This window comes from Acanthisitta chloris, unplaced genomic scaffold (genome assembly GCF_000695815.1).
Source record: "Acanthisitta chloris isolate BGI_N310 unplaced genomic scaffold, ASM69581v1 scaffold13133, whole genome shotgun sequence".
Taxonomy (NCBI): domain Eukaryota; kingdom Metazoa; phylum Chordata; class Aves; order Passeriformes; family Acanthisittidae; genus Acanthisitta; species Acanthisitta chloris.
Window position 1 is genome coordinate 1 of NW_008666894.1, and position 23,748 is coordinate 23,748.

A 23,748-nucleotide genomic window follows, 5' to 3' on the forward strand; every position below is an offset into this window, starting at 1 on the left:
TGTGGCACTTAGTGCCATGGTCTAGTTCTAAAACAAGTGTCCTGTGCTTCAGGAGGACAAAGACTGAGGTCTTATTCTGCAGAGCCAATAGCTGAGGTGTGAGACGAACAGTAGCTCCATTGAATGTCTTTGTCTGTTTGCCATAGCAAAGTCAGGGACAGATTTCAGCATGCCTCTGTATGCTAAGGCCAATGTCTGAGAGTGTGAAGGTCTTGTGTGATTAGATTTTTAAAGTACATAACTGGTACTGCTTTTACTCTAGAATTAATGAGAGACTACTTTGCAGTATGGAGATAATAGTGCTGTAAATGCTGTGGAATATGCACAAAAGTATCGTAAAAATCGTCTAATAAAAAGCACCAAAGCATTTTACAGTGTTCAAAGCCTGCCCAGACGTGCTTTGTGCTGAAGAATATCGGATGTTTTCCTGTTTCAAGTCGTTGGCTTTAAATCCTCCAGGCACATACTAATCAATGCCTAGCATATAAAATTAGCTAATGCTCTTAGCTGCAGTGTGGGACTGGCTGTATGAGAGGGTGTTGGGTGTTTCAAGGCTGTGATGGGAGGATGCCTCGGTGTCCTGCGCTCAGTACGTTGCTTTCCCTCCCTGCCAGGATCCAGAGGAGCTTGCAGCAGCCAGCCAAGATGAACATGGTGAAGAGGATCATGGGCCGGCCGCGGCAGGAGGAGTGCAGCCCCCAGGACAACGCGCTGGGGCTGATGCACCTGCGGCGCCTCTTCACCGAGCTCTGCCACCCCCCGCGCCACATGACCCAGAAGGAGCAGGAGGAAAAACTCTACATGATGCTACCAGTGTTCAACAGGGTAAGCCAGACCCTCTCCAAGAGGTGTTTTCTTTAGTAGAGTTGACTGCTCCTGCTTTGTGTTCCCAAGGCCTTTTTGTTCTAGCACAGCAGAAGGTTTTCTTCTGTCAGCATCCTTTCAGTTTTCCCCTTCTCCTCACATGGTGTTGTATTAGTTGCCTCTGGAGATTTCCTTCTTTTATCACTTTTTCTGAAGTACAATCCACAGATGCATGTAGACTGTCACAAAGCTTTGCTGCAGAGCTCACTTATTACAGAGTCATCTGGTTTCCAGCCTAAACTTTGGCAGCAAGTTTAGACCCACGTTTGTGTGTGTGTGTGTGTGTGACAGCACTGTCCTTGAGTCTAAATAACTCTTCTCTGTTCTTTGCATTTATTGTCTCCTCATTTGATATATTCCCTATATGGAGAATATAGAGAGAGTTGAGACCCTACATGGAATACTGCACACAGTTCTGGTGTCCTAAACATGAGAAGGACAGGACACTGTTAGAGCAAGTCCAGAGGAGGTCACCAAGTTGCTAAGTGCACTGGAGCATCTCCCCTGTGAGGACAGGCTGAGGGAGTTGGGGCTGTTGAGCCTGGAGAAGAGAAGGTTGTGTGGAGACCTCAGAGCACCTTCCAGGAGCTGAAGGGGCTCCAGGGAAGCTGCAGAGGGATCTGTGTTAGGAACTGCAGTGACAGGACAAGGGGCAATGGGCACAAATTGAAGGAGGGAAATTTAGGTTAGATCTCAGGCAGTAGTTTTCCCTGTGAGGGTGGCGAGACACTGTCCCAGGTTGCCCAGGGAGGCTGTGGCTGCCCCAAGCCTGGCAGTGTTCACAGCCAGGTTGGCTGAGCCTTGAGCAATCTGCTCTGGTGGGAGGTGTCCCTGCTCAAGGCAGGGGTTGGGACTGGATGGGCTCTAAGGTCCATTCCAACCCCTAAAATTCTATGATTCTATGATTCTCATCACCCTTGTAGCTTGATGCATTGAGTCTGAATCCCCTTTCCTGCACAAGGGAGATGTTGAACAAGCAATCTGTAGGGAAGATACAACAACCACTTGTACAGTGGCATTCATATTTCACTGCTCCTGTGTGCTCAGGCACTGAGGTTTTGTTTGGAGGGAGGACTGTGACAACTGTCACTGGAATTACTAGGAGCCTCCTGCCCATGGGAAGTAGTGAATTAATTCCATGTTTTGTTTTACCTCTGTGTGTGGGTTTTGCTTTTCCTGTTAAACTGTTTTTGTCTCAATCCACCAGTTTTCTGCCTTTACTCTCCTGATTCTCTCCCCCTGTTCCACCTGAGACAACCGAGCAGGTGACTTTGGTGCTTCGCTGCCAGTTGAGGTTAAACTACCACCGTGCTGTGTAGAAAAGTTAATTCTAGTCAAGACACAGTATGACTGGGATTTTCAGTCTCCTAGTAGCATGTTTTAGTGGATAGATCTCCTAAATGTCATTCTGTTGCCCTAGGTCTTATTTCTGCTGGTAACCTGTTGTGTGAGTTTGGGAGAACTAAGCTCAGTTCATCTGCTCCCTCTTTAATTTATCTGCTTGTATTGTATGCCCTCTAGTTATGGACTTTCTTAATTTGTTTTTACAAATTAGTACAGGGGAATCTTAATCTTGCCTTGAGCCCGTGAAGGTTATTTTGATGCTGTTAATGCTTGGAAATCTCCCTCTGGTGGTTACAGGTGGCTGCTGCTCTGGAAAGGGGACACCCCTACTGTAGCGGCTTCAGCTGGTGGAGAAGAATTTGTTTGGTAGCTTTATGGTAACTCCTGGCAGTGGCATTGTATCTCTGGAAATTGCAGCTGATGATATAACTGGGTTCAAGAAAAACTAGTGTATCAATACATGTCCTGTTTCTGTACAGCGGGCTTTGATTAGACTTCAGAGATGAAGAAGAACAGTTAAGTTTTAATTTCTCTGTTGTTTCTGCCTTTCTCTTTTCCCCTTTTCTTCCTTACTACATTTTCTCTCCCCTCTTTTGCACTGCTTCTGGCTTTGTCCTCCTTCTCAGTCCCTCCACTGGACTCTATTGAAGCTGAGTTGTAGTTGTCTCATGTCTTTGCACTTTGTTTTCTCTCACTATCCTTCATTCAGCTCATGTGTTGCATTCTGAAAAACAAACCAGTACCCCCATGTTTTCTTCTTGCTTTGTCAAAATCAGCTCTTGCCTAAGTAGTCTCGGATACCATTTAGATTCTTGAATCGTTCTGTGATTTCTATCTGTGCCAATACATCTCAGCTACTCTCTTCTCGTAAATCACAGTTTTCTGTGTTTATAGAAGTCTCACCAACCCTCACAGGGAAAACTTCTGCCTAACATCTAGCCTAAATTTCGCTCCCTCAATTTGTGCCCATTGCCCCTTGTCCTGTCCCTGCAGCTCCTAACACAGATCCCTCTGCAGCTTCCCTGGAGCCCCTTCAGCTCCTGGAAGGTGCTCTGAGGTCTCCACACAACCTTCTCTCCTCCATTATCTTTCTTTGTTATATTTTGAAGATTATTAATCAGTAAATCCAAAGGAGCTAAAGGATTCTGAACATCAGCTTTGTGTCTCAAACATGCTGTAGATTAAACCATCTTGCTGGTTCTGGGAATGAATGGGTTTACAGACCATTTCTGTTTCTTCAATGTTCAGGGAGGCTTATGAAATGATGAATCAGATAGTAATGAAAAGCTGAATTGGTGTATAATTAACAAAAGATTGGCCCTGTGGAAGGGGACTCTAAAGGCTCCTTTCAGATTCAGTGAGTTCAGTAAGAAGCACTGCTCTCCCAACGTGGTGGCAGTGCTTTTGCAATACTGAAAGCAGTGGCTGGAATGCTGGGTTTGAATCAGTGGGACATTGTTTACATTGCCTTAAAAGAACCTTGCTTTTCCTTATTAAAAAGATGGTTTGCTGGTAAAACATGGAACATCCTGTTCCTGGTTTTTATTCCCACCTTTAGTCAGAGTACGTAAATACCCAGTGCAGATACTTATTCTATGTAGTGGAAACTTAATTATGTGGCAACTAATTAAAACCCAGCTGACCTCAGTTCACCTTTTACTGTAACTTTGAGCATTTCCTGGGATCTGCTGACAAATCTGAGCCAGCTCAGAACAGGTAACAGGGCTAGTAGTTGTTCCTCTTCTCTTGGTCTGAGTGAAGAGCTTTCACAGTTAGTGATGACAAGATGCTTTGTCAGAGTGCATTCTGGGCTACATAATCTTGGTTATGTTGTATGAGTCCCCAGCCCTGTTCCCTTCTTATGGCCTCGTGGAAGTTAGAGGCTCTTGGATGAACTGGGAGCTGATGCAGACAGCTGCCAAAGGACTGTGAAGGATTTAGGGAAATCTGGATTGTCTGTACTGGGAATGTTGCATACTCTAATCCAAGTGAGGGATGTTTTTCTTGGTCTGCTGAAAAGAGTCTGTAATGTCTGGGCTCCCATTTGCTTGCTGTATTGATGATGGTGCTTGAAATTTCCTGTATGAGAAATACTTATGCCTTTGGTGACAACTATTTTTGTTTTGAGGAAACTGAGTGCTGGATTTCATTGTTGTATTTCTGGCTCCATTTCATCATGACTTTGCACTGCAAGCAGGCAGGAAAAATATTTTTGTCCGGTTTGTGATGAGACAGAGCAACTGATACTAAAGGGTAAAAGAAGTCAAACTTAGACAAAGGTTATTCTGTCTTCTGCCTTCTAAATTTTCTTCAGGAACTTAGGGGTTCCAAGGTAAGTTGGCACAGCAATTGTCTCACTGGCTGCAGTATCATGGATCTCCCTGGACGTGGATGAAGCCTTGAGCAACCTGGGAGGTGTCCCTGCCCAGGGCGCAGGGGGTTGTGGGTGGATGATCTAAAGGCCCATTCCAACCCTTAAATTCTATGATTCTGTAATAATGTCCTGTTCCATACAGGTTTATCACATTTCTCCCTGTTAAATGTGATTTAATAAATGACTTAATGACTAAATCAATGCTTCATCACGAAGAATAAGTTACTAGAATTAAGTGACAACTTAAAAGAAAAAACCCTGCTGTTAAGTTCAGGAGGATCTCTAAAGGGGAGAGTAAGTCCTTGGCATGTCAGCAATGTGGTGGAGGCCTCCTGTTACTGTCAGCTTAATGAAGAAAGGCTTACCGGGGCAGTTTTAATTCCTGGTCCCTTTGAAAGGATTTTACATGTCCTTCCATACATGCAATCCCATCCAGCTCCAGGCTGGGACAGAGTGGCTGGAGAGCACCAGGCAGAAAGGGACTGGGAGTACAGAGAGACAAGGAGCTGAACAGGAGCCAGCAGTGTGCTCAGGGGGCCAAGAAGGCCATGGGAGGTTTAGGTTGGAGATTAGGAAGAGATTTTTTACAGAGAGAGTGCTCAGGCATTGGAATGTGCTGCCCAGGGAGGTGGTGGATTCCCCATCCCTGGAGGTTTTTAGGATGAGACTGGATGTGGCACTTAGTGCCATGGTCTCGTCCCCACGGTAGGGTTGGACTCGATGATCTTGGAGGTCTTTTCCAACCTGGTTGTTTCTGTGATTCTGTGATTCTATGGATGACTTTTTAATGCATCCCTTTTTCTCTTGTTTTAGGTGTTTGGAAATGCTCCTCCAAGTACAATGACGGAGAAATTTTCTGACCTCCTGCAGTTTACTACTCAAGTGTCACGATTGATGGTGACTGAAATTCGCCGGAGAGCATCAAATAAGTCCACAGGTATTGCATGGGGCACACGTTTGGGCTTTTCACATCTGTGCATCATCATTTTCAGACCAGTGGGAATACTGTGAGCTGCCATTCACAGCAGCTGTGCAGTATCAGAAGTCTTCTCCAGGAAAATGTGTTGTTTTCTGTTTCTTTGGGCTGAGAGAGAGAGGAGGAGGAGTATGTTAGAAGTTTCCTCCCTGGGTTATGGAGAAAGATGAGTTCCACAAACCTGAAAACAGATCAAAGAGAGGAGTGAGCTCAGTTGCATGACCTACTGGGAGAAGGAGGCCAAGAACATGCACATGGACAGCTGCTGTATCTTGCCTGAGGTGCATGTTGGTGGTGTGTTGTGTCCCTTGGATGTGTTAACATTCCAAACCCTTGCATTTTAAATGAGCTCCTGGCCTGGGAGCTCATAAGATGTGAAAGTACAGCAAGTCCAACGTTAGGACCAATACTGCCAGCCCTGGAAAACTCTGAGTGGATTCCTCTTTTGCTCTGATTATCAGGGTGAGATTTGGCTCTGTTGAACCCTGGATGTGTCAGACCCTGATCTCAGACTGGGGGTTGTATAACTGAGGACAATGCTCTGAGAAGGCACATTTCATTAGCTTTCCTCTTAGACTTCCTCTTCGGAAGAGGAGCACTTCCAAGAAGTATCAAGTCTTTGCCTACTAGATAATTTGAAGATCTGTGCTGTGTTCTCAGTTTGGATTTGATGGTAAATTAAGGACTGGAAAAGACTGTGAGAATTATTATGCAGGAAGTTAGGAGTCACAAACTGTGCCAATTACAATATATTTCCATTTTAAGTAGAGTGACTGACAGGGAAACATTCCAGATGGCTAAACAGATATCATAGACAAAACCTGTTCTCTATGGGTAAACAGGCACAAAATGCCTTTTCTTTGGGTGTTTAGAGGAGGTGAATGTCCCACTGCTGTGCTGGCACAGTGGTGGTGTTCTCTTGACCTTTCTTCCTGGGGAACATCTGTTCTGCCTGCTACTCAGTTGGATTCTGCTAGGAACAACCACTTCTGTATGTTTCTTACTACAGCCATACCTCTGCTCGTTACTCCAAGATAATCCAGTTGTTCTCCTTGAATCCTCACAACTCAGCAGTAGATTTTGGTTGATGATGGTGGTTTTGGTTGGGTTTTTTTTTCCTTGTTTTCTACCCTACTTGGAAATTTGGCCACAATGACTTGAAAGACAATTTGGTGCACTTCTAAGCTTTAATGTGATGAGTGCCGGTGTTTCTGTTGGAATAGAAATCAATCATTTTGCCTCTGTTGTCAGGATTGCTGTTACTCTGGTCAGGAAACTCCTTTTAGATCTCACCTAATGAGTCCACATTCTGCAGTTGAATTGTGACTCTTGGTGTGACCAGGGAGTTGGGAGTTTGCTCTCCAGAAATAACCAGATAACAAGCTGTTAAAACTCATGGTTTGTAGACTTCTATTAGAATAACACTAGTTACACATTTCCTGTGATACTGATTAAAAACCTTAGAGATTATTGGCTCTTTAGAAGATGTTTTGTGTTAAAGACATAATATTGTGTCTATGGATTGTGAAGCTCTTGCATTATTACTGGTTCGGGGTTTTTTTAACTTCCATTCATTTTGTGTCCCAAACAAAAAGATATCTCATATCCTAATAGGTGTTGACAGGTAATTATATCTCCAAGCATGTTTTTAAAAGTGCAAAAACTTCAGTAACAACTATCTGCAGGAAATGTCTCTGGTGATCTATCAGTGCAGATTCCTGATGGTGTGAAGTTTAAGTCAACAAAATCACCAAGCTTGTTTCAGAGACAAGTTGCCATACAAACATCATCAAAAATCAACTTCAGGTAGTTAATGAAAGGGAAGAAATTTTACAAGGATTTGATTTCTGTGAATGTGTTGGCAGCATTTTACAGCTGTGAATGTGGCACGGTTGAGTCTTACCTGTCAGTGTCTTGTGGTCAGGATTTTTCTCCTTCTCTTTTCCTTTTTTTCCCCTCCATCTCATAATGGAACATAGGGCAATTATTTTCATCAGGCCTTGGAATATTTATGCTAATAGCTATGTGAGTAATGCCAGCCACCGTGGAGGCACAGCTCAGTTATTCTTGGCAGACTGGAGTAGTTTTCTCAGAACAGTGTTTTGTGCTTCAGTAGTAGCTGTGCCAGCTCTGTGTCTTATGTAGTCTGAGCTTTGCCATCCTAGCTGTGTTTTCAACTGTAGTTTCAACTGTGTTATTGCTCTACTGTGGATGTAAGCAGTTAAAACAGAGTTAAATTATCTTGCACACTGGAGTCTTTGCTGTACAACAGTAGTAATTATCAGGGGAGAGCAATAAGTGTGTCTATAAGGATTAGTGAATGGTTTCCCTTGCCCTTGGGTGTCTAGTCTGTTTTAGAAGATGGTGGGGTCATGGTTGAGATAGCTTTATCTACTTGAGATTTTTAGCTGCCACATTTTCCACAAATAAGTCCAATTTTAGGTCTGAATTGATCAAAAAGTTGTGGTGGCACTATGTAAACAACAAATTGACAGTGGATGAGAAGCTCAGCATGAGCTGCAGTGTGAGCTCAGCCCAGAATGGAATCCTGGGCTGCATCCACAGAGTGTGGGCAGCAGGGCAAGGGAGGTGATTCTGCCCCTCTGCTCTGCTCTGCTGAGACCCACCTGGAATACTGCAAATGGTTCCGGTGTCCTCAATGTGAGAAGGACATGGAACTGTTGGAGCAAGTCCAGAGGAGGTCACCAAGTTGCTAGGAGCACTGGAGCATCTCCCCTGTGAGGACAGGCTGAGGGAGTTGGGGCTGTTGAGGCTGGAGAAGAGAATGTTGTGTGGAGACCTCAGAGCAACTTTTCCATATCTGAAGGGGCTACAAGGAGCTGGAGAGGGGCTCTGTGTTAGGAACTGCAGTGACAGGACAAGGGGTAATGGGTTCAAACTGAAGGAGGGAAAGTTTAGGTTAGATATTAGAAAGAAGTTTTATGTTCTAAGGGTGGTGAGGCACTGGCACAGACTGCAAATCTGTGATTTGGTACCTTGTGGTTATTCCACGTCTACTGAAGTTGGTTTCTAACTCAGTCCTACATTGTCTGCATTTCAAGCACACCCAGTAACACCCAGTCAGCTCCCAGTGTTTAGCACATTGACATATATCCCAGAGAATTCAGGGTGATTCCCTTAGTGATGGGCACTCCTGCAGCCTGGAAGGTCATAGCCCAGTCAGAACATGAAGAAGTGGTTGTGAGGACAAGCCAGAAAACTGTGCAGAAGGGTAGAAAATTGAGGAGTGACAAAGCAAAATGGCACATGGCAGACCTGGAACTTCTTAGCCTCCTTTCAAGGTCAGTTCCAAAGGTTTGGTTAGCCTGTGCACCTCACTGGTTTACGCACCTTTTAAATTCAATTTAGTTGTGTCTTACTTCGTTGATTTCAGTCAATGTTTCGTTGCATATTGACAACATTTTCTCTGTGTATTTGCCTCAGTATTTACTATTTACTGCTAAATTGTTATAATATTTCTTTATATTTTTGCTATACTTCTATACTGTTCAGCTAATCCTTCCTATCTCTAGAAACAGCATTTTCAGTTACTGGTTATACCCTCTTAATGTTGTGGTCTGGATGTTTTTTTAGGGTTTGTTGTGGTTCTTCCCCCCCCCGTTTTCTTTCTTTTAATCTTCATTTCACGGGTTGACTCAAACTGTTTCACCACTGGAAATGCTTTTAAGGTCTTTAAGCATTTCACTAAGATCTGCTGAAAGACTCTCATTATCTGATCTTCAAACCACTTTGAGAGACCCAATTGATAAGCATTCATCATCATAATGTTTAACCATGGCAGAAAACCACATCAGTGGCTGGTGTTTGGACTCTGACCATCCCCACCTCTCTTCCTCTTATCATGCCATTGATGTGCAAACTCTCTTCATGTTACTCATTTTTATTGCAGTTCATCACATCAGCAGAGCTAAATTTATTTTTGTCCTAAATCCGCAAAAGTTAGGTAATTTGTTCAAGTGCCTCTTGAGTTACAGATGATACTTAAAGGAATCTTCCTATCTTCTACTGACAAACAGCCTTTCGGGCTCCTCCCGTGGTGAAGCCTGAAGTTTCCTGATAGTGTTACTTTTAATGTTTGCTGCTCTTTGAAGAGTTGAGATCTTTCTCAATAAGATAAGTGGGCTTAGGGGCTGCTTCCAGACTCTTTGGTATGCTAACCTTTCTTCTGTTGAGAAGGGACTATTGTGGGAAGGATCTCACATGCTGTGACTGCACGTGGCTTGTTTTTTTCATTACATATGTATGTTTTCCTGCCCTGTGGGTGGCTTTGCTTTAAAAGGTGGTTCTGGTTTGAATTTCTTGCAAGGGCAGAAGCGTCCTATCAACTATTATTCTTCAGGAGTCAGTGCTGATCAATGACTGGTGTATCTTGCTACTTGTGGTTAACTTTATTTACTTTTGGTGCTTTCTACCAGATCCTATGCAAAACAGGTGTAGTGCAATGTAGAGCCCTTCCAAGAGATCCTAGAAAGCCCATTCTTTCATCATCTGAGTGAGGCTAAATGCTGGCAGAGTTGAGTTGTGAGCTGTTTATCTCTGGATGAGCAGCTCTCCATTTCTGCACACTGTAATGGCATCAGGCACTTCATATCTGCCACTGGTGGTGACAGCCCTGCACTGTTCCTGGAGATGGAAGGCAGACTTTGGGTTGGTACTTATCTCTTGCTACCTGGGTAGGAGGAATGGTTTGTATTCTTTAGGTATCTGACTGTGTTTGCAGGCATTCCCCACCAGAGTAGTAGAGACCATCCCTGGAGGTTTTCAAGCTGAGACTGGATGTGGCACTTAGTGCCATGGTCTAGTAACCACAGTAGGGTTGGACTTGGTGGTCTTGGAGGTATTTTCCAACCCTGTTGATTCTATGACTTCTTGAAAGCACAGTTAGATAAGGGATCCTTGACTTGAGCTTCACCACCCCCAACAGACCCACTCACACCTCCCACTCCACCTCCTTCTCCCTCCTGGGATATGCACAGGTATTTTTTTCACTAACACTCCACTCTAGAATAAGACTGAGCTGCACAAAAGTCTGATGACACTATTATATGCTGTTTATAGTACTAGAACAACTAACTAAAAGCTGCATGGACCAAATTTGTCCTTAGTGCAGTTGCCAGAGGCAATAACATTGCCTGTAGTGCAGCACTGACTTTTCCTAGCAGTCTGAGTGTGGGTCTAAGCCCATTGCTTTCTACCTGCTGGTTTTCTGAAGTCCAGGATGCAAAGCATCTGTGTCATCTCTTACATAGGAAACAGATTCTGGTGGTTTATTTTACCAAGTCTCTATCACAAAGCTCCTGCATCCATGCAGGAAAATCTGACTCCTGTGCCTTACCCATGTAACCATATCATTATGGTCATGCTTGCACAGTTGTCACAATATATGTGTTTACATATTACTTTATAGGTTTTTCTCCTGGCTTTTTTCCTGTTTTTACTGTCTAACATGTCCCAGTCCTAGGTTGGTTTGTTCTGCAGCAGAAGTTGAAGGGCTAAAGACATCTGAGTGGGGCACGTAGAGAATGTTATATTAAAAGGTGACTTGAGCACTTCAAAACCAGGGAAGAGGTACAAGAAATGAACTAAGACTAGTGCTGATGATGGAAATTAATCTTAAATGATAGTGCTATCAAATTTGCTCAGAGCAGATGACAAGAGAACTTCTTCCAGCACTTAAAATGCTGTGGGTTTAGGTAGTGCTTAATTAAGACTGACAGTTTTGAAACTGCTATTTATGGCATTGTACTGCTTTGCCATCTAGGATGCCAACAGCATGACAACTCTTTCACAAGCATGTGCTTAACCCCTGAGTCTCACTTTCAGTGACTGAACGAGCCCCTGTTCCTCAGGTGACTTTTGGAGCTTCTTTGGAGTGGCTTTTTGGGCACTGTCACTGTAGAAGCAGTGCATGCCTTAGACACTCTTGACTATCAGAATTTAGGGAAAGTGGCTTTTGTCAGGAATTCTGGTATTTGACCTATGCCTTTAGTGTGGGAAATGCAATGGTGGCATCTCTAAGTTGGTCTGCTCATACACCCAACCACTGGTCAATGTTTTGCACTTATAGTTTTGGAAAACAAAGTGCCCACCAGGAACTTTAGGTCAGCATGCTGGGAAATTGCTGCTTATCCACATCTGTACCTTGGTATTTCAAGCTTTGTTTTAGCTCAGTTAGTCTCATGCAGGGCAGTGGTAAGGACCTCTCCTTATTTCAGCGCCAGCTGCTGTTTGGTTCCCCTGAGGTTGTCTCCTTTCCCACCTGAGCCAGCCCTGGTTCCTCAGCCTCTCCTCACAGGGTGGTTGCTCCAGCCCCCAAATATCTCAGTGGCCCTCAGCTGCACTCCTGTTGATTATTGTCTTCCATGTCTTGCGTTGGAACCAAAACTGGATGCAGCATTCCCTGTGTGATCTGATGACCACTGTGGAGAGGGATTTGCTCACTTCCTCTGTCTTCCTGTTGATAGAAGGCTTTCTTTGCACCTTGGGTCCTGTTGTGCTGATTCACCCGTGGTGATGGCTCTGTGTGGTGGTGGTCTCTGTTGTGAAATGTTCATGTTAAGAATGTAAAGCAAACAACTGTTGACATCTTCTAGGATCACCTGCTTCATAGGTTGGCTAGTCCAGCTCAGTTTACAGTCTGGTGCTTCAGAAAGTTAACTTCTCAATGTAGCTGATGATGGAAGTTTGATAAGTACTTTGCCATATGAAAGATCTTTGCTTTCAAACAAACTCCTTCCCAGGTATGTGCTGGGGAATCTTGACAGCAGATGAAGCAAAGAAACCAATATTAAAATTGGATTTCTCTTCAGTTGACTATTTATTCTCCATTGATAATTCCTTTGTAATTTCCTTTCAAAGTGATATACACCTTCCTTTTCTGTCCTAGTTGACACTAAAAGCACCAAAGATGTTTGATGCACAGTTACTAATGATAAATGGGTTTAGATTTCCCTTACAGGCAATGGGCAGTCATCACAACTGGCATTCCAGACTTCTCAGCATCATTGTGTGCTTAGGCAGCAGTGAAATGGGATTGCATTTTCTGTTGATTTATTTATAGAGTCTGATAACTTGTTTACTAGGCTGAATATTTGTCTTTGGCTCTGAGTTCCAGAAGTGTTCCCTGGATCATAAAAATTAGCCATAAGTTGTTAGTGTTTTCCTTTTCCAATGTGGACTGTGGTAATTCCTGATCTTAGTCTTATTTTTCCTCTTTTTCCTGGTTTTTCTTAATTTTGTCTTGCTGCACCTCTCCTTCCTTCCAGTCTTTTCTCATTCTCCCCCAAACTGTTGTTTGAGTGCAAGTGCTTTATCTCACAAATTGGGTATCAGCTTTTCCTACTGAGACACTAACTGGTGGTGACTTCTTGTCTTTGGAAAAGACTCTGTTGTATCTGATAAAACCAAATCACACCAAAGTTTCTGCATGTTACAGAAATCTGCCTGCTGGTTAAAGGGTGATGCCTGACCTAAGAATGTACTCTTTGCAGCCTTGCTAAGTGTCAAAGCCAAGTGTGAGTGGAACACTGGAATGTGTGTCTGGAAAGTGTAGAGCTAAGCCTAGTCCTTTTTTCAAGCAGTGCTGGAGCAGTGCTGGGGATGCTGAGAGGATGTGTTCCCTTCTGCAGACTGTCAGACTGAATTCTTACTGTTTTTTTTCTTTAACTGCCCCTTACAGAGGCTGCAAGTCGTGCCATAGTCCAGTTTCTGGAGGTCAATCAAAGTGAAGAAGCAAGTAGAGGTTGGATGCTGCTCACCACAATCAATTTACTAGCTTCATCAGGACAGGTTAGTCTTAAACAGCAAAGCTAAAAATAAGTTGTGGGGTGGGAGAGACAAAAGCAATAATGTAATGAACTGCATGAACCCTCACAAAAAGATGTGACTATATTCTGCTTTCCATGTTAAGATCCTTTTTCTCTTACACTGCCAGAGAACTTCTGCTTTAGCTCCTTGTGGTTTGTTGCCTAAAAATAAATGATGGTTTTGGAACCCTCATTTGTGATGTTCTTTTGAATAATGCATGCAACTTTTATTGCTTCCCAAAGGCTTCTCTTGCATGCTGCTCCTTGGTGCCCCAGGAGATGCATGTCAAGTACTGTACCTAGAGTTCAGGATTTGCACTCTGGGCAGGGGTTGCCCAGGGAGGCTGTGGCTGCCCCAACCCTGGCAGTGTTCACAGCCAGGTTGGATGAGCCTTAAGCAACCTACTCTGGTGGGAGGTGTCCCTGCCCAGGGCAGGGGTTGGGGCTGGAGGATCTCTAAGGTCCATTCCAACCCCTAAAATCCTATGGTTCTCTGATTCTATAATTCAGCACATCATCTTATCTGTGTTTCAGTATGTCACCAGCCTCCACTCCAATTTGTCTTTTCTTCCCCTGATGCTTTCATGTTTTTGACTACCTTGCTCCTTATGTCTCCTTATCCCTTCTTGCCAAGTGAGAGTCTAAATTGAATAGTCCTCCTCCCACTCCCCTTTCTACTGCTACAAAGAATAGATAGCTGATGAGGGCTTGGCTGAAAGTCTTGTAATTAACTGGTAAGCTTCTCTTGGCAGACACTGGCAGGGTTTGTTTCTGTCCTATGCAGTGACTGCTCCAAACTGTGGCTGTTAGGTGCTGCTGTCACAGGAGTGTGGCTTTTCTAATGTCGCAATATGCTGAACTGATTTTTTTCCCCCTGTTTTCTTCTTCCTCAGAAAACTGTGGACTGCATGACGACAATGTCAGTGCCTTCCACACTTGTTAAATGTCTATATCTGTTTTTTGACCTTCCACATGTGCCTGAGGTAGTCGGAGGAGCACAGAATGAACTACCTCTCGCCGAGCGCCGAGCGCTGCTACAGAAAGTCTTTGTACAGGTAAGAAAGGGAAATAGGTCGTGGAATTTGCAAGAGGAATGGGAATGCTTTACGTGAGAAAAGTCCAGAAACCTTTTACTGGAACAAGGTTTTACTCTTCCTCGATTCTTCACAAACTGATGGCTCAGAAAAATGTGCATTTTCCTGCGAGAACAGTTGAGGTGAAATTTCTGCTGTTATTAGTCTGTCTTCATCTACCTGGTCCTAGTCTTTGGTATCTTTTGGCTGTTACTGATTGAAATAGACATAGTATATACATTAGTATTGATAATAATCTATTAATTTAATATAGGCTATTTTCCCTTTAATTATGGAAAAAACTCCATTAATATGGGAGCAAAGAACTTAAATATGGGAACGATCTGAGCTTGTAGCTAGTGTTAGAATTCTCCCTCACATTTCCCGGGGAGACCAGGGACTTCTGACTTGTTCCTTTCTGAAGTTTCAGTTGGAGGTCCTGCAGAGATATGGCTGTGTGTTCTCCTGATGAAACTTTTAGAAGGAGCTGATAGTTCCTGTTAGAAAAGGGTCAGTGGTCACACTACCAGTTTCCATGTGCAAATTGGGTACAACTCCGTGCAGGGTTGTAGCCATGTATGCAAAACCACAGAGGTGTATCTCTACTTGTATCCTACAGAGATTTGAAGGCAGTGCCAGGATTTGTAAGTGTAACATCTGACAGGCATTCCAGAAATAAAAACGAGCCTCATTCCCACAGTTTCCAGTCACAGTGTCTGCCCAGTAACAGGCACTGTATGAGAACATACCATTTGCCTCTTTTTTTGTCTCAGTACTGCAGGCTGTCTTCCAAAGCAGAAATCACAATGTGCTGTGAGCTCTTTCAGCGTTGTTCTGTTGTTTCTGTCAGCAGAGTTAATGACCAGTGTTACCACACAGGGTTGTCCAGAATATGCTTCTGCTCAGCTCTTCCCTATCCCTCTTCCAGGGATGTAAAGTGATGCTCTCAAACGAGCTGGCTGGAATGGGTGAGGGTTCAGAGAGCTTCCAAACTTCCCCCTCCAGATGCAGACAGCCTTTCAAAATCTTCCTCCACTTTTCTGAGAGGGAACCTCCACTTTTCCTGCACGAGACACAACATGGAGCTCGGATGTCCTCAAAACATGCAGAAAAGGGAGTGCAGTGTAGTAGTTTCAGTTGTGTGGCTGAATTTTGTCTTGTTTATGGTAACTTGGCAGTTAAAGCCCAGGTGCCAGTTGTTGAGGTAGGTCTGCAGTGTTGCTGTAGCCTTTCCTGACTCACTGTTCTGGCTGTTTTCATTTGACCAAGATGTTGTGCATGCTGCTCTGCCAACAACCCATCAATAGCCTTCTTCCTGCATGAGGAAGGGATACAGCAGTTTGCCTCAGAGCCTCTGCCCCACTGCAGCATTTAGACCTGTAAATCAGGCAACTGGCAGATTCTCCAAGAGTGGAATAACCTGGTATTCCTACAAATATGCTGTGTTTGCCTAAGAGATTTGAGCTCTGCTGCTAGTCTTTTGGTAGTCATTTTTAAACTGAACTGGGAATTGAAACAGCCACATGCTGGATAACCTTGTCTTCAATTCAAAGTACAGAAACACACAGAGGGAAAACAGCACATTGCCTTTTTGTGTGTTATGCTAAATGGCACAGTGCTTTTTACAAAGTCTAGACAAACCCAGCAGTGGTCAGAGTGTTCATGCTGATTGTTTAACAATTTATTATTCCAGATCCTAGTCAAGTTGTGCAGTTTTGTGTCCCCGGCAGAAGAACTGGCTCAAAAGGATGATCTCCAGCTTCTATTCAGTGCAATAACCTCATGGTGCCCTCCCTATAATCTGCCTTGGAGGAAAAGTGCAGGAGAAGTACTGATGACCATATCCCGTCACGGCCTTAGTGTCAATGTAGTGAAGTACATCCATGGTATGTGTCTTTCTTCAAGATTATTTATTGTTTTGTTGGTTTTTTTCTTCTTTCATGGTTTTCTCAGTTAGGAACTAAGCATGGAAATAATAGCTCAAGGAAAGCTTCCAGGCTTTTGGTTTGGACATGTAAGTATTTACATACAGGTAAAATTTCCAAGCCCTTGTGTAGTGAGAGGTGAGTCTGTCCCATTCATCTTTCAGTTGAACACTGGAGGCTAGAGTTTCTCCTTGTGTTTTGGTGTAGAGCTTATGGTGAGCAAAAGGAGAGGCTTCCAGGAACTACCTGTATTGAAAAATATGCACTGTGAAGATGCATAAACTTGTCATTTTTGCTGTGAGCATTAATTCCTAACAGGAATTAGTTGGTTTTGGTGCTCCTTGCAGAGACATGAGGCAAGCTAGCAGTGCCCTGTTTACAGCTGCATGTCTGGGTACCACTCTAGCTAGCAATAAAAGTGCAGAGCCATCTGAGGAAGCTGCAGGAAGAGGAACCAGCTCCATGTGTTCTGCTGATGCAGTTGGAGCTACTAGAAGGCCATGAAAGCTGCTGCCCTGTAATAAGTACTGGTGCATTATGCAAACCAGGGAGAGCTAACTTGGGTGTGCTGGGAGAAGATCCTTTCTCTGAGACACCTTGATTTTGCAGGAAAAGGTTGGGTGAGGCTGTTAGAACCACCCCTGATTTGCAGTGTGCTCTCTATTCTCCAGAACATCAGGAGTTGCACACCCTGAGAACATCCAGACCTGTGGCACTGGGCAGTGCCCGAGGGAGCATGGTGTATGGGCACAGAAACACTTGGCTGTGAACCTCCAAGTGCTGGTGGATGGAGCAGCCAGTTTTCTTCCTGCACTGTGGGCCAGCCAAGCTTCCCCAACCCAACCATGTCCCTAGGGCCTGGCCCGGGGAGGCTCTTCTTGGCTTGGCTGAGAACCACAGCTGTGCCTGAACGAGGCAGTCTCAGTACCAGTGCTCCTAGGAAGCTTCCAAGTAGCCAAATAAAAAATATCTCATGGGCTTAATCCTTTCTGCAAGCCACCAAATGAATGGAGCCTCCAGAATCATTCCATTTTTCTCCTGTCCTTTTTGGAGACCAATAACATCCTGACTGTTGCAGTCATGGAAACTGTAGCATGCAGGGGCATGTCTGTAGCTGGTTACAGATTTTGGTGGCTAATAAAAGGAGTAGTTCACTCATCATGTATCTTTACAAGGGACTGATAAAGGGGCAGCTGCCAAGCTGGTTCATGACAAAGAACTTGGAAGAGCAAAGTGAGATGAAAACCACTGTTGGAGAGGGTGTTAGCTGCCTGGGAGCAGCTCTGCATGCAAAATACTCATGTTGCATTGACTGAAAATTCTATGGGTGTTTAGGTATGTAGGACTTGAGGTAGGAAATTTGGTAAAATATGTTTCCAATTTTACATTTAAGGCTGTAGGAGCACATAGAAGTGTTTGTAGTTTTTAAATTGGAATGGCTGTTAAAGTGAACTAAAGGGACTGTTTCTAAAGTGAACTTTTTCTTCTGGCAAAGAAAGAAACCCACAATTTGCTCACATCCAGGAAAGCAATAGTTACAAGGCTCCACAGAACCGTTTTTGCAGTTTCTTAAATACATCACCCTGCTCTCACATCCTTCACAGAAAATCTCAGCCTGTGCTTTTTCTTGTGCTAGCAGAGTGTTTCCAGTTCCAGTCAGAAAGATGTGAATGTACAGTATCCACTTGAAAGCACAGCATAGTCATCAGTTAAGTATTTTCAGATGGGACGTAAAAGGTGGTAGGATTTCTGCCTGCGTCCACAACAGCCTTCTGGTGGGTTTCTGATGAGTGTAGGTGTGTGGGTATATGTGAAAGTGTTAGAAGTGCAACGAAGAAAATAAGTAGAGTTTTGACTGTGTCAGTTGACATATTACAGCTACTACCACTATCTCTTCTCTATGGGCTTGGTCCACAGAGGAGTGAAGCTGTCATATCAAAGGATGTTCTAGGTGCCTTAAAAAGTGCAATAGCACCTCAAAAAGAAAACTAGTTGCCATTCCCTCTTGCTTGTTGATTAAAAAAATGAACCTGACTGAACAGATAGCAATATCTGTCAAGAGGCTCATCTCATATTGAGGCAAAAGTTAAGATGCAAAGGATCATCTTTTCCCTGTCTCCTGCTTTGATTTGAACTCTGGGAATTTTGTTACCAGCCTAGCTAGGAAGATTTGCACTTGTGTTGCACAGGCTGTGAAGTTAAAATGGGAAATAATTGAAGGGAGCAGCTTTAAAACATAGTGCATCTAAAATCTCTGTGTAGGTTTGGGAATACGTTTTGCTTCTGACCAACAAACCAATGGAGTGTGAGAATTCTGCAGAACAAGACAAGCTTCTCTCTCTGATGCCAGCCAGAGATGCTAACCAGAGCAGCAGTAACACATGGTGCAAAGGCTAATGTCAGTCAGTGTTTTGTATAACTTCTTGTTTTAAAAGGAAAAAATATGTTTCAGAATGATTTACAGTTGTCATATTTGTCTTTTTATTCTCTTGAGTTTATATGGTCAGATTTTTTGGGTAAAACCCAGTATTTATCTACAGTTTCCTCCTCAGTAAAGATTATAAAAGGGGTTGGCAAAAGAGGTTAGAGTTCAGATCCAAAGACACTTGAGAATTGTCATCTTCTAGTCCTCTGTGATATTAAATGGTATGTGATATGAGATACTTGAATAAGTGACCTTATTGCTGTCTTTCTTGTACTAGTTATGTTTTTTGTCGTGGTTAATGTCAGTAAACCCCTAAATTTCTTGATTCCTTTTCAGAAAAGGAATGTTTGTCCACGTGTGTTCAGAACATGCAGCAGTCTGATGACCTTTCTCCCCTAGAAATAGTTGAGATGTTTGCTGGACTTTCTTGTTTTCTCAAAGACTCCAGTGATGTATCCCAAACATTGCTGGATGATTTTAGGATATGGCAAGGATACAACTTCCTCTGTGACCTCCTCCTCAGGTATGCCAAGGTGCTTGAAGAAATGCAGACAGATCATTAGCTGATTGCATTGCATGAGTGATCAGGAGATTGTGGTCTCCAGCTTATTCCTGAGATCTGTAGAGTTAGTAAATATTAACAGTGGTTTAATTTTTGGTGCAGTAGAAGGAAAATGAGGATAGTTCTAGGACTCAGAGTCAGTTTTTAGGGTTTGGTCTGATAGTGTGTTGCTGGCAGGAAGCATTGGTTGGAATGACATGTCAGCACTTCCATTCTCTTGTGTTCACAGGTAAGTGCCTAGTTCTAGGTGATCTAGTCTAGATGGACCTTGGAATGGACCTTACAGATCATCTAGTCTAGATGATCTGTAATGTCCATTCCAACCCCTAAATTCTATGATTCTAATGAAGATGCTCCATCCAGTGCTCCTAAGTGTTAGACTTCTACCAAAATACCATTTCATTAGCATAAAATGTTAACTCTCGAAGTGGCAGATGTAATCTAGTGAGTTAATTATGGATTTATTTAATTACAGACTATCTATGTATCTTCCTATCCGATTGCTTCATGTCTGTGAGAGGAGTTTGAAAGTAATTTTCATGTCTGTGCTGCTTTTTAGCAGACTGCTAAGTTCAGGGGAAGGTTTATGAGGTGAATTTCTGTGGCAGGAAACCCCATATATGCTGTTGTATGTCCAGTGTTTGACTGACTTGATGATATGACATGAACAGAGAACACACTGCAGGAACAGAGCAGTAAAACTGTGGTCTCTAAATTGGAGGAGTGAAATCTCATTGAAGTGATTTGAGTTGAAATAAACTTGTGCTGCTAACTGGATCTATTGTCTTTTCTTCAGATTAGAACAGGCAAAAGAGGCTGAATCTAAGGATGCTTTGAAGGACTTAGTTAATTTGATAACTTCCTTAACAACATACGGTGTCACTGAATTAAAGCCAGCTGGAGTTACCACTGGAGTACCTTTCCTACTCCCTGGGTTTGCAGTCCCACAACCTGCAGGCAAAGGTGAGTCTGCTTTCTCTGGCTGCTTTTTGGTGTTCTAAATTTAAACCACAAAAGAAAGAGGAGCTTCATAGTACCCAAACCCTTTGCAACTGAGTCTAGGTTCTTTTACTGAGGTTGCATGTCTGTGTTGGTCCAGAGATTGTGTTTTGGGGTTTGAGGACTCAAGCCAAGTCCAGCTTCTCTCACTGCAAAGCTGACAGTTTCCACATGGCTGTTGTAAGAGATTAGCACAATGGAGAGATGCACTGATTTGATTTATGGTGTTTAATCTGCTCTTACTAAGCCGATGGGAAAGGCTGATGTGCTGGCTTGATCCTCCCCCTGCCCCAATTTGCTTTCTGTCAGCATATGTCAGCTTAGGCAGATGCAACTTTTGAGATGAAATCTGTGGTTTCATCACCAGCTCTCATAGAGTGATAAAATCTGTGGTGTGCTTGCAACCACAGTCAATTATGATCTGGAGATAAGGCTGAGAAAGTCTAAAGGGACAAAGAGTTTTATAGAAATTAACTTAGGTTTCACATCCTGTGCATGAACTTAAAATTCAGAGGAGTCTTGTGTGTAACTAAGGAGTCTGGAATTTCATAGTGGCTGTGGAGCTGGTTTGTTACTTGAAGTTTTTATGACATTTAGTGATACCACATAGACAAGGAAAAGTTAGATTTATAGGCTAATAGATTTATTTTTACTGTTTCTCTTGCATGTCTAGGTTCCTTGGTCAGTGACTTCCTTTCTCTGCTGTTGAGAGAGTTCATTGTTCATAGCAATTGTTTTTCTTTTACACTACATAGAGAGAGAAGGTGATACACTCAGAGCTTCATTTCTCCATGTTTTGGTGATAACTAGTTTTTGTTTAGACTAATCAGCTTTTCTTATGAGACAACCTTGGCCTGTTGCCACGTGCAAAAGAGTTATCTGATTTAGTGGTGGTTGTCACAACATCTCTCAGGTCCTTTTAATTGCTTCTATCTAAGTACTTCTAGTTTTGAGCTCTGAAGGGCTGGTCAAAATTTAGTGTTTTCAAGGATCCTCATAATAATCAAAGATAATTTAGTCATCGTATTGATTGCCTGGAACAACTGTTGATACTGAATTAGGCTCTAAGTAGTTGTATCTGACACTGCCTATGATCCTGTCACATTGAATAAGCTCTAAATCCCCTTTTTGGACAGTTTTTGTAGTAACAAAAGCATACACAAAAGCCCTTTTAGAAACAACTGAGTGTGACTTATAACTGATACTCTTCCAGTATGTGAAGTGGCTCCATGTTGCTGAACCTATTTTAAAGGACTGATCTTTGATTTAGCTGCTTGTGTAAACACTTCCAAAGATGAAGGTTCCATCCTAATCAACAGTAGACTGTAGGATTTGCAGTGTAAGTGCTTGTGCAGAGGCTTTTTTGAAGTCACTTTTAGTAATTCTTTTCTGTGACCTATATCGTTGTTTTATTCCCACTTCTAAAATGCATAAATCAGGATTAATAACTGCACTCATTGTTTATGATGATTAAGAACTTTCTCTTTCCTTTTTTCCCCTCCTATCCCACTTTGTTTCCTGATCTAGGTCACAGTGTGAGGAACATTCAAGCGTTTTCTGTCCTCCAGAATGCATTTTTGAGAGCAAAAACCAACTACCTAGGCCAAATCATCCTGGATGCCATCACCAATATCTACATGGCTGACAACGCCAACTACTTCATTTTGGAGTCGCAGCACACGTTGTCCCAGTTTGCAGAGAAAATTCCCAAACGTCCAGAAGTGCAGACCAAATACTTTGAGATGCTGGAATTTGTTGTCTTCAGCCTGAACTACATCCCCTGTAAAGAACTGATCAGTGTGAGCATCCTCTTAAAATCCAGCACTTCTTTCCAGTGTAGCATCATCGCCATGAAGACACTCCTGAAGTTCACTCGTCACGACTACATCTTTAAGGATGTCTTCAGGGAAGTGGGACTTCTGGAGGTGATGGTAAATCTTCTTCATAAATATGCAGCTCTTTTGAAAGATCCCACTCAGGCACTGAACGACCAAGGTAGTGTGTCCTCTTCCTCTTTTCTAATGTCTTTTTGTGGCAGGGAACAGTCTAGCACTTCAGAGGAGGAATGGGAGAGTCTGAACATGTCCCTCGAGGGCTGAATGTCCTGTGGGCTGCTGTGCCATCTTAAAAGCTCATTGGAACCGCTTCCCTCTTAATGTCCTGAGAGAAGCTCGAGGCAAACGTTAATGAAAGATGCTCTTGAGTGCAAAATAGTAGGAGATAACATGTTCCTTTTTAAATGTTTTTTGATATGTTGGTTTAATATTTGTTACTTAACATGGAAAAACTAAAAGAGCAATGCAAATGGTCTATATTCTTCCTAACTAAAGGTACTTGGGGGTTTCATAGTGTTTGAAAAAATACTACAGAGCACATATCTGAGCTCTTAAGAGAAGAATGTATTCATATGAGTATATAAGTATAATAACAGTATCTGTTCAAGCCTGCAGCCTTTTCTGGAAGTTGGGTCTACATTTTTATAAGCATTTAAAAATAAAAAAACCACCTTAAAATTAGTTGTCTTGTCTCCAGAACTGAACATCTCTGAGATAAGCTACATACCTGCTGGGCCTGCAAAGCAGCACTCCCACGTGCCATAGGAGGATCCGTGCACACACAGAGAACATTTTATCTTTCATTCTTTATTCAAACTGCAATCAACTTAGTGTGCATCAGTGACAGTTATATTGAACCATAACTGTTGGGTGTTTCACCTGGGTCATTGTGTGAAGCTTCATTAGTGAGTGGTACCTGTAGATTAGAGTTTGAAAGCTTCATTGCCAGCAACTACTGAAAAACACATCAGTCCTCATGTTCCTGCAAAGACGTGGATGAAGCTGTCATGCTTAGGATACTACCTGGGTGCACATGCCTTTATGTAGTAGCTTTAATTAGAGTAGTTAAAAAGATCAACCCACTATTAACTCCTGGAGTTTTCCTCTGTGTTTAAGATGCCACTTGCAGTGTTGGTCACTGTTAGACCTGTTGAGTCATCAGCACATTTGCTGTAATGATGTGAGTGTAGTTTTGTGTGGAATTTCTCTTTTCAAGTATTGAATACTGAGCAAGAACAGATCCTGCCAGGTCTTCAGCTATGGTATGGGTTTGTGGCTTCAACAAACAATAGTTGTGGATGTGAAACTAAGCACATAACTGCAGCGTCAGCCACTGCTGAGCTCACAGTGCTCAACAGCTTCTGTTTAAATTCTTGTCTTTATAGGTTAACTTTTCAAATGATTCATAGCTAAACTTTCCCAGGAATGCATGTGTAGGCTAAATCTTAATTTGCTTTGGAAAATGGTTAGGCTTCATGCTCTCTGGGGAAGCAGAGAAAATAGAAGTGCTGGTGGAAAAATCTCAAGAAGTATCTTAGGAAAGAG

General features: G+C 42.9%; 1 protein-coding gene across 1 annotated transcript in view; it reads left to right on the forward strand.

The window, feature by feature from the left end:
- Nucleotides 1-645: 645 nt before the first annotated feature.
- WDFY3 (WD repeat and FYVE domain containing 3) overlaps nt 646-23,748 on the forward strand; it is a 94,383-nt gene continuing 71,280 nt past the window's right edge. The window contains exons 1-8 of the mRNA XM_009072312.1: nt 646-825; nt 5,396-5,519; nt 13,258-13,367; nt 14,278-14,439; nt 16,151-16,343; nt 19,144-19,330; nt 20,166-20,332; nt 21,896-22,363. Coding sequence (XP_009070560.1) covers nt 646-825; nt 5,396-5,519; nt 13,258-13,367; nt 14,278-14,439; nt 16,151-16,343; nt 19,144-19,330; nt 20,166-20,332; nt 21,896-22,363 — 1,591 coding nt within the window. The remainder of the gene's footprint in view (nt 826-5,395; nt 5,520-13,257; nt 13,368-14,277; nt 14,440-16,150; nt 16,344-19,143; nt 19,331-20,165; nt 20,333-21,895; nt 22,364-23,748) is intronic.